This window comes from Rhinatrema bivittatum, chromosome 14 (genome assembly GCF_901001135.1).
Source record: "Rhinatrema bivittatum chromosome 14, aRhiBiv1.1, whole genome shotgun sequence".
In the NCBI taxonomy this organism is placed as follows: Eukaryota; Metazoa; Chordata; class Amphibia; order Gymnophiona; family Rhinatrematidae; genus Rhinatrema; species Rhinatrema bivittatum.
This window is the reverse complement of record NC_042628.1, coordinates 8,711,599-8,724,466: the sequence shown is the minus strand read 5'-3', so window position 1 is coordinate 8,724,466 and position 12,868 is coordinate 8,711,599. Positions and strand designations below refer to the sequence as shown.

The 12,868-nt window shown below is 45.7% G+C and overlaps 1 protein-coding gene across 1 annotated transcript in view; it reads right to left on the bottom strand.

Moving 5' to 3' along the window:
* LOC115076096 overlaps window positions 1–12,868 on the bottom strand; it is a 25,310-nt gene extending 12,442 nt beyond the window's left edge. Inside the window, exons 1-2 of the mRNA XM_029577211.1 lie at window positions 12,762–12,868; window positions 10,796–10,945 (exon numbers count right to left, since the gene is read on the bottom strand). Coding sequence (XP_029433071.1) covers window positions 10,796–10,945; window positions 12,762–12,868 — 257 coding nt within the window. The remainder of the gene's footprint in view (window positions 1–10,795; window positions 10,946–12,761) is intronic.

Genomic DNA, 12,868 nt, shown 5'->3' with positions numbered 1-12,868 from the left:
TCTCACCCTCATATTTATCAGTCTACCTCTTTGCACCTCTGCCTTTAACAGCCACTCATCCTTACAAAGCTGTCAGACCTTTTGCTTCTGTGATGTAGGGAGGGCAAGAAAATCTAAAAGCGTTATTGAAAATCCAGTTATGCACAATGGGGAGTATGCAGTTTCTTTTCACCTTAGTCCATGTACAGGAGGCTGATAGTGGGACCAATTTTCAGTTAAATTATAGGAGAGAGGGTGGTAAGCACATTTCAGTGTCAGTGTTGTTTCCAGGGACACGGAGACCTCTCTCTAAGGGACAGGCTGAGAGTTGATTTTAGCAAGATCCCCAGATGCAACTTTATTTCTTTTTCCATGTGGCTGAACATTAAATTCTGTAATCAGATTAGCCTGATGAGGTAAGACCTCATACCTTTGTGGATGTGGTAGTAGAAGGCAGGCTGTGGGCTTGGGATGAAGCTCTCCGGTTCTTTGGGTGATTTTGTTTTTTGTCTTTCAGCAGGACCTTTAGCAGCACTGAGGCAGCAAACAGCTAATGAAGATGGGCAGAATCCAGTTTTGAAAATCAGAAAGCAATTGCAGAAAGCGAGTGGTGACCGAAACTTGGTTGACAATATTTCTTAGAAGTCAGTAGTATCCAAATCACTTAAGCCTTATCTTGAAGGCCTTCAGGGATTACTAGCAGCCCTGGCTAGTCCGCAGGCTCCACCAAGAGGCTAACGGCTGGACTCGGCATGTGAAGTGGCCACATGGGAGCAGGGCTGCACCCTGCAGGTGGGTGGGGCAGTGGTGAAAGATCAGTGTCGCAGACATGGCAAGTCACTCTGCTCAGCAACCATTAACAGAATCAGATAGTCTTGCTAGACCGTTAGCATCTTACCGTGTACTGGTTGTGAGACACTCCTGCCTTTCATAACTTGTTATTGCATATTTAGTACGATTTATTGTAAATCTCACACAACATGCTTTCATACACTACTGAGTGAGCGGTGACCTATGTTACTGCCAATAGGTGATTGGTCTCCATAAGCAGCAATTGTACCTCGTCTGCATTCTCACCATGACGTTGAATGCGGTGGCAACCTCAGACTGACTGTGATAAATGCCATTTCCATGCATACATCAGCTGTTAATTGGCTTAAAGGAAAGCATCTGGCAATCCATTTTTTCCCTGTAAGTACTGACTGGTTTCTCACTTATTTGCTTCAAGACAGGAGTGCTTGAATCGAGAACATGACTAAATCAAAGTCAGCCAACATCTCTTGCAGTGTAATTGGAAACATGGCTAATTTTTTTTCCGGTAAGCTACACATGCTTGTTGCCAGAGGAACCGATTCTGTCCAGCTGCTTGCTTGTTACCTGCCTTGGGTATTTTACTTTGTGCATAGCAGTTTCTGCATCAATCCATTCTCGGTTACACGTATATTTTTGGCTAGATTTTTTTCTTTTTTTACAATGTTACAAAAACCTGGCAAGCGCTGTTCCATGGGCGGTCAGTCACATATGGAGCTCTCCAGATCACGGTGCTCAACAAGAGAGTCATGATCGTAAAATAAACCCCTAGGTGTTTTGATTCATCCGTGTTTCTTCCCAAAATAAGCACGTGGTAGGTAACAAGACTGGTAGTAGAATGTGTGCTTGAAAATGTCCATGATCCCACATTTGCAATCATGAATTCCACCTGTAGTCTGGGTATTTACCCGCAGGCAACGTGGCTTGGGTTGTGAGCACAGATCAACATAATAGGAATCCAGGAAATTGTAGGAAAAAATGACAGAAGTCCCTGATTATGGGTAGTCAGTAGGACTACCAGTGAATTAGAAAGGCCGTTTGTATGCTGCATGAAATAAAGGAATTCTGGGTGGAGTTTTGCAAGCGATAAGGCACTCCAGCGTCCGCTCTCTATAGGTGAACGAAGGGGCGCTGGGTGCAGACTCTGCCTCATCTCCGGAGGTAAGACCTTGCAGCTTCTTGTAGCAACTTCCTTTCCTTCTTGTCAGTTATGAATGGATTTTTTGCGGGTGGTGACGCTTTCTATTAGATCAGCATCGGAGTTATCAAAACACGATATGGTTTAAGATCTTTCAAGTTGGCTTCTTAAAGCAATGAGTAAGCTTTGTTGTAGCCGCCGGGGGGGGAAAAAAATGCTTTTCCGTGGCTTGAAGAGCTAAACGTGTAGCAAGAGTAGTGCATGGAAAAAAATGGATTACTGCTTTATGATTAATGTAATCAACATGTCGTCACTGATATTCAGGACGAGCAGGGACACTAAGTCAGATCACTGAGAAAACAATAGTCCAGATTAAGCTTCTACTCGGCCACTAAAATGCAAATTATCTTATTAAAATTCCACGTTTTCTTTCTTTGAGGCCCTTCTTGTCAGCTCACTCCTCCTCCTCGCCTTCCAGCTACAAGCTCTCTGCAGAAACCATTGTTCAGTCTTTCTTACCTTGGGTAGTCTTGTAAATTGGTGCAGATTTTTTTATTTGGCATTTCTTTCATGTGGTTGGTTTGTTCTTATCGTTTACTAAATCATGCTCGTCTTCAGGCAAGGCTCCATAGCACTGGTGGTGGTTGCCTGGCCGCAGTAGACAAAGGTAATCATTCCTGGCAATAGCAGCAACATATGGAGGAGTCAAACGTGCAAACGCTGCTCTCTTTAAGCGGGCATTCTTAGTCATTCATTTCCAGGATTTGATTACTAACTGCACCAAAATAATTACCATCTCCAACGCCATCTTCCTGTGCTTGAACATCCTCACCTACAGTAAACATGGGCAAATCTGCATTTTTCTTACTAATAAAAAGAAAATCTGCTGTATTTGGAGATCGATGTAGGGTAGAACAGTGGTTTACCCACCAAAATGGCTTTTTATATACAGGAAAACGTAGGCATGCCCTGCCTGTCTGCAGGCAGGTTTTCAAGGACTGAGCAGAGGTGTTTCCGGCAGCAGAGTCCGGAAGTGGTTTGGACTTATGTGAACACTTTTGGATTTTGAAAAATATGCATAGAAATTTCCCCCTCGTTTCCATGCGCATAATAGCCGGTGTAATTGTGTGAGGGTGAATTTGCTAGGATTATTTTCAAAGCAGACTTCAAACCTTGGTGCAATTTAGGGGTATTTCCTGCTGTTATAAAATTGCCTCCTTGTAGGACAATTTTCCAAACCATTTTTGCAAGTAAAATTAGCTCTCTGAACATCAATTTCCCTTCCCTCAGCATGCTAACGGGATGCGTGTCCTTCCGCAAGGCCTGTGATTTTAGTGAAATTAAGAGAAGGCATTCCCAGGTCATGGGAGGAAAGCAATGCATGGAGATTGCATTTTCCAAGCTAGGTGCATTATTTTCAGTGGAAAAAGTATTCAGGGAGAAAGTTGATGCTGATCTCTGTGGGTACCTTGTACCAACAGCATGAGTTTAAAGCAGATACATATACTTTTGCATTGAAATTTGGGGCAAGATTTGCAGACAAAAAGTACCCAAAGACTTTGCTCCAAAAAAAAACCCACAGTTTGAAAATGACCCCATAATGCTAATGCAAAAGATTATTTCTCTTCCCCAGCCACCAGGTAAATAATATTACTTCATCGCTGAGAGTTGTGGCCTTCCAGACTATCTGATCCTTTAAGATAACCAAATATCTCCTCTCCACAGATAGCAAGGTTGCTGGAGTATAGCAACACTTCCAGACTGATGAGGTCAAGTTGTCTCCTCTATTTCTCTCTTTTAGTATGTGAGAAAGTCAAGTTTTCTCTCCTGTTCCAGAGAAGGCTTATCTGCTCATTATTATGCAGTGTAGAATACAATATAAGCAATAATGATCTTCATCTCAGCATAAGCAAAAGACAGGAAACATAGCGGGCTTTCTAAAAGTTCTCTGCATGATAAAGCCCAGGGATTAAGTGTGTTAATTGTGCTTCCAGATATTAGCACCTGGACACAGGAACTAGGTTTAAGACTACTTTCTTGGTACTGCCACATCATTTTACAGCGCCAAGCTAGGACAGCTATAGCCTCACTGACACCGCCTTCACCAGCTTCCTCCACAACCAGGGGTTATGCTGTTGGATCCTTGGACCAAGAGGGAGTTGGCACTGCCTGTGGGGAGGAGTCCCACAGGCCCCCACTGTTCGTAGGCGAGGCTGAAGAGGCGCAGAGACCCCACTAGAGCTTCACCACCACCACCGGCCCATGTTCCCCTCAGGTTGAGCTTTCGGTTGCCAGGGCCAGCTAGACTTAATATAGGGTCTCAGCAGAGGAGGGAGTGCAGATGAGAGAGAAGACTGTAGCGCAGGCCAAGTTTGGAACAGGAGATGGAGCCCCAAGGGGAGATCCACACAAGGATCGAGACGAGCGGCATAGCCTGTAACCAAAGTCCAGGCAGGGGCCGTGGCAGGCAGCGTAGCTCGTAGTCAATGTCCGGTCTGAAGTCAAACCAAGGAGTGAGGAAGAAGGCAGGGACAAGGAAGGAACTCAGGAATGGCAAAGCACAATGCAAGGAGTGTGGAGACCTATTGCCCCTAAGCGTTGAGGTCATCAGTAAGGGCCGCAGGACTTTTCCTGCCACGGGCCCTTAAAATTGTATAGAGAGATACGTGTATGTGCCAATGGGTCGGATTCCGGAGGAAGACATCGGTGGTATTCCACCTTTCTAGCAGGTACAGCCAAACACCAAGGCTGGCCTAGTTAAAAACACAATGTAGGGGGCTGGCCTAGTGACTCGGTGATAGTGCTGGGCATTGCCATGTGGAGGACCAGCTCTTCCAGTCCCCAAACCAGCTGGGGCTGGGAATGCTGCAGAGGTAGCTGATTTTACTGTCCATGAGTGCAGGACCCTAGAAGGACCCCTCATGGGTGGCCTCCCAGATGAGGACTTTGGCTGTGAGGACCGGATTAGGTGAGTTGGGAAGGGAAAAAAACCCCTAGGTGGTTGCAAATGTAGGATCCTGGCACCAGATGCCAAGCCTGTTTCCAACTGAGCTGGAAGCCCAGAGGAGCAGGAAGAAAATGCCCCTCCCCCCAAATACGTTGAGGACACTGACCACAGAAGGTAATGCTTTGCTGTTCTTATGGTCAGAAATGAGGCTCCAGAACAGAGTCCTGCTTTCAGAACTAATAGGAGCAAACAACTGGGTCTTTTTTACATGAATGTGACCAATGCTATCCCTGCACTGGTTGATTTTTCTCATTTCTAATGCTCAACATCTGCTGATTTAAATCAACAATTTAAAATAAAAACAACCAGAAATGGATCCTGCATTGACCATTGGAGAAGTGCACTAGCTTTGACATTTCAACAGTGAGATTACCCACGAAGATTATCCGAGAGCCGTACAAAATGAGCATTTTCTTCCTATGACAAAGTGAGACACCCAGATTTAAAAATGCGTTTAATACAAACATCTTTTCATCCATAACTGCTGATGCCTCAAGTCTTCGACAGGCAAAAATAACAACAGGAAAGGGCTATTTCTAATTTAGTACATTAAGCAATGATGTTTATTTTATTTATTTTAAACGTTTGTATTCAGAGCGCATAAGAACATGCATAATTATGATTATAATAAGAGTGCATATAAATGAGAGAGTCTCACTCGTTCCGAACAATAAGGCAAATTACCACTTAATACTGTTTGGTCACTCAGCCAAATCATAATAAGCCATGGTGTCTCTGACTTTCCAGCTCAAATACTTATTGAGGTAATCCAAGCGTTTTACTTTTTGCCTGTTTCGGGAATGTAGGGAACTTTAACGTTTCTGCAGAGTAAGAGGCAGAATTCTGCGTGTTGCGGACTGCAAACATTCGTCTTTAGTAGACGGATAGGAACGTCAGGTGACGGTCACCGACTCTGGAAAAGCTGAGTACAAGCAGCTGCAACGTTAATAATAACGGAGCTGGTTCCGAGTGCGAAGAGAGTTCCTGGTGGTCACAGAAAGGATTCATCTGCCCCCGACTGAAAATGAGTCACTCATCTTATTGATTTGGTTTTTGTACAAGGAAGATCAAAGGGAACACTGGGAGACATCAGAACTGCGGAGTCCAATTCCGTGAGCGTAGCAATAGTGTTAGTCATAGGAAGGACTCGCTTTACTTTCATAAAGCAGCTTTGAGCAAGTCCTTCATTTTCAGATTAACACTCGAGCACCGCGTAACTAGAAAAATATATTAGGTAAATGCTAGATCTTGATTTTCCTGTGGGAGAGAAGCAATTCAGAATTATATTTCCTGGTCTGCACAGTGAATTGCTATTCAGTCCCAAGAGTTAAAATAAGTGACGTTTGATTTAGAGCTGACATTTTGACAATGATTCAGCTTTTAAAGCAGCAGGACTTCCGGCTGCAGAAAAAGGTAATTTTTCTCCCAGCAAGAGGACAAGCCCTGTAAAATGAGGAGGGGAAAAATCGGATAGGCTTTTTTCCCCCCCCCTAATGCAATTATTTATTTATTTATTGCTTTTAAAAATACGCGCTTAAGCTTCAACTGTTGAGAATCAAACAATACATCGGCACCTTCTGCTGTCCCCCAGGGCATAATGGCTAGGAGAAGAGCCAGGACAAGAGTTCAGGAATCATGTTCTGGACTCCTATTTATTTTGGGGTCTAGTTACCCCCATATTGGGAAAACAGCAGCATTCAGGTTTTTCCAGCTAGCACTTATCATAAAAGAGTCTATTGGTAGACATTCAGAGTTGAGAAAGGGTAACTACTGTGATTGGAATAAAGATTTGTGGGGTGAGCAGGAGATGGGGCCACCATAGGCACTCTATTACTGCCCTCCACTTCACTCCTCCCTGGTCCTGAACCAGTGCAAAGAAGATTATTAACCCACAGATATCCCGGAGGATACCGCAGTAAATCTCTTGCCTAGGAGAAGTTCAATACCGGCCTACTGACCTCTTTTCAGACTCCCAGGAGCTGCTTTCCCAACATAAGAAAATGCCATACTGGGTCAGACCAAGGGTCCATCAAGCCCAGCATCCTGTTTCCAACAGTGGCCAATCCAGGCCATAAGAACCTGGCAAGTACCCAAAAACTAAGTCTATTCCATGTTACCGTTGCTAGTAATAGCAGGGGTTATTTTCTAAGTCAACTTAATTAATAGCAGGCAGGGGAAGATTGGCCTATCGGGGGATCGGGCATCCCCCAGTGGGCCAGTCGCTCCAGTCACGTGGTCTGCCATGTGTGGCCGTGACTGAGCCGCGCTCGGCAGACCACATGATGTGTCCTGGGCTGGCCTGAGCGGCGAATACCCAGGTCGGTCATCCTCGGGAATCTGCCGCTGATAGCAGGTAGTGGACTTCTCCTCCAAGAACTTATCCAATCCTTTTTTAAACCCAGCTACACTAACCACATCCCCTGGCAACAAATTCCAGAGGTTAATTGTGCGTTGAGTAAAAAAGAACTTTCTCCAATTTGTTTAAAATGTGCCACATGCTAACTTCATGGAGTGCCCCCTAGTCTATTATCTGAAAGAGTAAATAACAGATTCACATTTACCCATTCTAGACCTCTCGTAATTTTAAACATCTCTATCATATCCCCCCCTTTTGTTGTCTGATGTTTGTTCTTTTCTAATCAGTTGGTCCTGGTCTCTTTTTCCCATTTTTACCTTGTCACTCATTTCCTAATCCTTTTCAGTGTCTTCTCCTACTGTCTTCTTCCTTTCCTCCCTCAAACACACACACACACACACACATGCTCCCATTCTCACCCACACACACACAGGGCTTTTTCATTAGGCACAGCCAAAGTCCTACTTCTGCCACCGTGGGGATGGAATCCTACGGCGACCTGTCTGGCCCCTTCCTGTCCACGTTGACTTTTTAAAGCAGTGGTTTCTCAACCTTTTTCCCCATCGTGACACACCTGACAGACCATGCTCACATGTGTGACACACTGCTCATTACAATTCACGGCGGAAATAAAAAATAAAGGTCCAGTATTATTTTTATTGTTAAGAATGACACAAGGAAAGATACATATTCTGTTTGAACAGAAATTGCATAAATAGTAAACATTCCCACACCAAAACAGCACCAATTTCCAGCACTTAAACAGTAACCACCTTACCTAAGAAAAGGCAACACTGAAAATATTACACCAGGCCTTAAGACACCAATACATCTCCTAATAGGAAAACAGACCAAGTCAGGCTGCTATAGAGCCCTACACAGAAACTACACGCCAGCAGAGAACCTCACCTGAGTCACATGTGCTGACCCTCACCTAACAAAGAATAAAGAGACCAAAACGCATAACTAGAAGCATGCAGACAAAACTGAACTGGAAACCGCAACAAGCCAGAGAGACTGTATGCAGTGTAACAAAGGAAAAAGAGAAGCATCACCAGTCCTTATAAAACAAATCAAGAAATATAAAATCAGTAGCAGTAAAACCAAACTAACAAAAAGAACAGGTTATTTCAAAACAGCTGATGAATGGAATATCCAATAATTAAAAACTCATATAAAAAATGTCTAGATACCAATAAAATATTTCAAAATAGCAGACAAAGACCCAGTAATGAAAAATTTTTTGTTCTGTATTCTTGAGAACGTTTGATATCCAAGTGCCCTGAAATTGTTTTGAATTAGCAGGAGGCAGTGGCGTAGCCACGGGTGGGCAGGTGCCCACCCAACTTAGACCCAGGCCCACCCAACTGGCACCGGAACTGCAAGGCTGTCGCGGGATCCCATCCCCGCGACAGCGAACAAGAGAACCCACGCCTCGCGCGCCATCACGGCACACATGGGGAAGCGCTGCTGCGGCCGTATGGCCAACCGGTCTTCCTGTTCGGGGGGGAGCGGAAGCGCCGCGCGCAGCTTCCGCTTCCTCCCCCCAATGCAGGAAGATCAGCTGCCACCCGTTCTCCTGCTATCTTCGGACCAAACGGCCCGCCGAACTTCCTGTTTGGGGGAGCGGAAGCGCCGCGCACAGCTTCCGCTTTCTCCCCCAGAGCAGGAAGACCAGCTGCCACCGGCCTCCTGCTATCTTCGGGCGTCGGCCGTACTGCCCGCCGATCTTCCTGCTTGGGGGGGGGGAGGGAGGAAGCGGACGTTGTGCGCTGCGCTTCCGCTTCCCCCCCTCCACAGGAAGTTCGGCGGGCAGTACGGCCGACGCCCGAAGATAGCAGGAGGCCGGTGGCAGCAGGAGAGGCAGCTGGTCTTCCTGCTCTGAGGGAGAAAGCGGAAGCTGTGCACGTGCTTGAATGTGTATGTGTGGATGAGAATGGGAGTGTGTGGGGGTGAAAACCGGAGCCTGGGTGTGTATGTGGGTGAGAATGGAAGCTTGAATATGTGGGTGAATGGGAGCTCGAATGTGTGTATGTGTGGTTGAGAATGGGAGACTGGGTTTGTGGGTGGGTGAGAATGGGAGCTTGAATGTGTGTATATATGGGTGAGAATGAGAGCCTGGGTTTGTGTGGGTGGGTGAGAATGGAAGCTTGAATATGTGGATAAGAATGGGTGCTTGAATGTGTGTATGTGTGGGTGAGAATAGTACCTTAAATGTGTATATGTATGGATGAGAATGGGAGCTTGAATATGTGTGGGTGAGACTGGGAGCATGGGTTTGTGGGTGAGAATGGGAGTCTGGGTTTATGTGTGTGGGTGAGAATGGGTGCCTGGATGTGCGTCTGTGTGTGCATAAGAATATAAGCCTGGGGAGGGGTGAGAAAGTGAGAACTTGAATGTGAGCTTGGGGGGCTTGGGGGGGGGGGGGGAGAGCATATGAGAGTGACAGCTTGAGTGTGTGAGAGGGAGTCTGTGAGAGAAAGCGTGTATGTGGAAGGGAAGAAGACAGTAATAGAAGAAAGACACTGAAAAGGAATTAGGAAATGAGCTATAAGGGAAAAAATGGGAAAAAGAGACCAGGACCAACTGATTAGAAAAATACAAAGATCAGACAACAAAGGTAAAAATATATATCTATATTTTGAGATGTTAGCAATTTAAATATAAGCAACACAACCGCTCTCTCAAAATTTATGGACAGGTAGGAGCCGTGTATAAAATCGTAATAATAAGAAGGCTAAAGTACCACAAATCACCGTGAATTATGTTTGTATCATTAAGTAAACCTCATACTTAGGCGTAGATGTGAATGCTATGCTGCATAATTTGGCATTATTTATCAGTAAAAAAACAACTAGTAGACCTGCATGCCTACAGCCCACCCATGTTAACCTTGTGCCCACCCAAAAAATCAATTCTGGCTACGCCACTGGCAGGAGGAGGAGGGATGGTTTGCTTGCAACTTTCTCCTCTCTCTCTCTCTCACACTGGCTCTCAATCGCTCACATATACACATGCTTTTTCTCTCTCACCTATATAGGCTCTTAATTACACATTTACACACATGCTGTCTATCTTTTCACGCTTACACACACAGGCTTTCAATCACACACATACACGCTGTCTTTTTCTCTCACACAAAGACTCTCATTCACATGCTTACAAACATGCTCTCTCTCTTTCTCTCATTTACACACAGGCTCTCAATCACATACTCACATGCTCCCTCACCTAAACCAGCTCTCAATCACACACAGACACACATGCTCTCTCTTTCTCACACACAGACTCTCATTCACATGCTTACAAACATGCTCTCTCTCATGTACACACAGGCTCTCAATCACATACTCACATGCTCCCTCACCTAAACCAGCTCTCAATCATTCACATACATGCTATCTCACACACACACACAGAAAGGATCTCAACACACATGCTTGCTCATTCACTCCCCCCCCGAACTAGCGGCGGCAGCAGCAGCCTCCCCCCAACCCTAACCTACTTCACTTCCAGCCCTGGCGGAGGAGGAGGAGTCCCATCGGCGGCGGGGGTTGACGCTCTTCTTCGTTTTCCTCCGAGCCGCGCTGCACATCCTTCAGGCCGCGCCTCTCTTCGGTTCTTCGGGCCCACGCTGACCACACTCTCATGGGCTCTTCCTCCCGCTGCTCACCACTTCCGCTTCCGGGCCGCGGGGGTGGGTGGGAAGAAGAGACCATGCCGGGGCCAGCTGTCCTGCCCGGGCGGAGGAGGACCGGGGAGCAGCTGGGTCCTGATCCTGCGACGGCCTCTTCCGGTTGGGTGGGACCTCAAGCACTTGGCCCGAAACCCGTCTATAAGGCTTGCTCTCCCGTAGAGAGAGTTAGGAGGTGGGATCTCTCTTCTTTAGTGAATCATTAATATCTCCCCCCCAAAGAGAGGAAAGGGAAAGGGAAATCCGCTTGTTCAGTCAGAAATGTAAGTTTGGTTGGCAAAGATGAACGCGTTCTCCTTGCCAATACAAGGGCCAAGGAGCTGTGTTTGAAGGACTTTTCCTAGAAATGGATGGTGACAGGATCCTAAGATAAGACTCATCCGCCTCTGATGGAAACCTCGAGCATGAGTGGTACAGAAACGCGCCTGTACCAGTCCTGCCAGATTCTCTAAAGCCAGAAGTAGTTTGGACGTAAGCAGCAGAGAATCAGAAGCGCTGTTTTTGTGGGAAATAACTAAATGTGATTTTCAAGATTAGACAATTGATTGAGAGTCCAATTGCTAAGTGTTAGGGAAATTTGATTACGTTTTGAAAAAGCAGCACATGATTTAATTTATGCAAAAGACATCTCTCAGATATAAAACGTTTTCTTTCTGTGGTTTTTTGTTTTGGTTTTTTTTTTACTGGCAATCAGCACGATTTAAACAAATTGTCATGGCAAGAAGGCCAAACAAATCTAATGAATGCCTTTAGATATAGTGAAGAGTATGTGGCGGGCTGGAACCTGGAAAGAATGCGCACTGTTAGCAGTTTCACCCAGAGCTTTATTTAAACACCCACAGGCCGATGTAATAAAGTGCACCCAGCCTAGCGCACAGATGTATGCGCGCTCGACTAGCACCCAATGCAATAAGGAGCAGGGCAGGCAGGAGGCATTAGGCAGACTTGGGGGCCGGAAGTGGGCAGGGCACCATTTTTGAAAGTGAATGAGTCCTGTGGCACAATGCCTAGATTGGCAAGATCATGTGGTAGGGTGATGTCGCCACCTAGGGTGACTGAACAGCCTTGTGCTGGCCCTGATGAGGATATTAGCGTGTCCAAACATATAACTGATAGCACTCATCACATGTAAATTCCATGTAGATGAGGCTATTAGCTATTACCCCCAATGCAGAAAATTGCTGGGCACCCAATGCACACTTTTTAATGCAGCAAATTTTACTCCAGCCCTGGAGCTGGTATTAAGTCAATCCGTGAGTGAAGGGCTTAGGAGAAATTTAAAAAATACTGTTCTCTATGGTTCCTCCTACTTAGTATAGTTGCCATACTTAAATCTGCTGCTTGCAGTGTTTAAGAATAATGGTATAATGCAATGGCTTGCTACAACATACATGCCCAATAAACACGCTCCAGGCTGATTTCGCCCCTTGCTATTGTGCATCCAGAATTTTTTTTTTTCATCAAGCCATTGCATTATGTGACCTGACGTGGGATAAAATGGATGCTTGTAATTCTTCCTTAGTGCCTCTGTTTTACCACAGCAGCTCATTTAAATATTGCATCAGGCACCCAGGAGACATGGCTGCGCGTGCATTAGGAAACAGGTGCTCAGTAACGGCGCCTGTTTTAATACTCGTCTTATTGTATCGGCAAACCAAGTTTAACTGGCTGTAGAAGAGTTGTCTTTACCTTCTGAATGCTTATTTCCCACAGTCTGGGTTCTTCCTATTGGACTTCCAGTCTTTGAGTTACTGAGAGCATCTTCCTGCTTCCTCACAACCCCTGCATGAGTCCTGAGAACCTATCTGGTTCCTCCGGTGGCCGTTCCACCTCTGCCAGCAGTTGCCGTACAAGAACTCGTTTAGTTATGCCTGCTAACTTCAT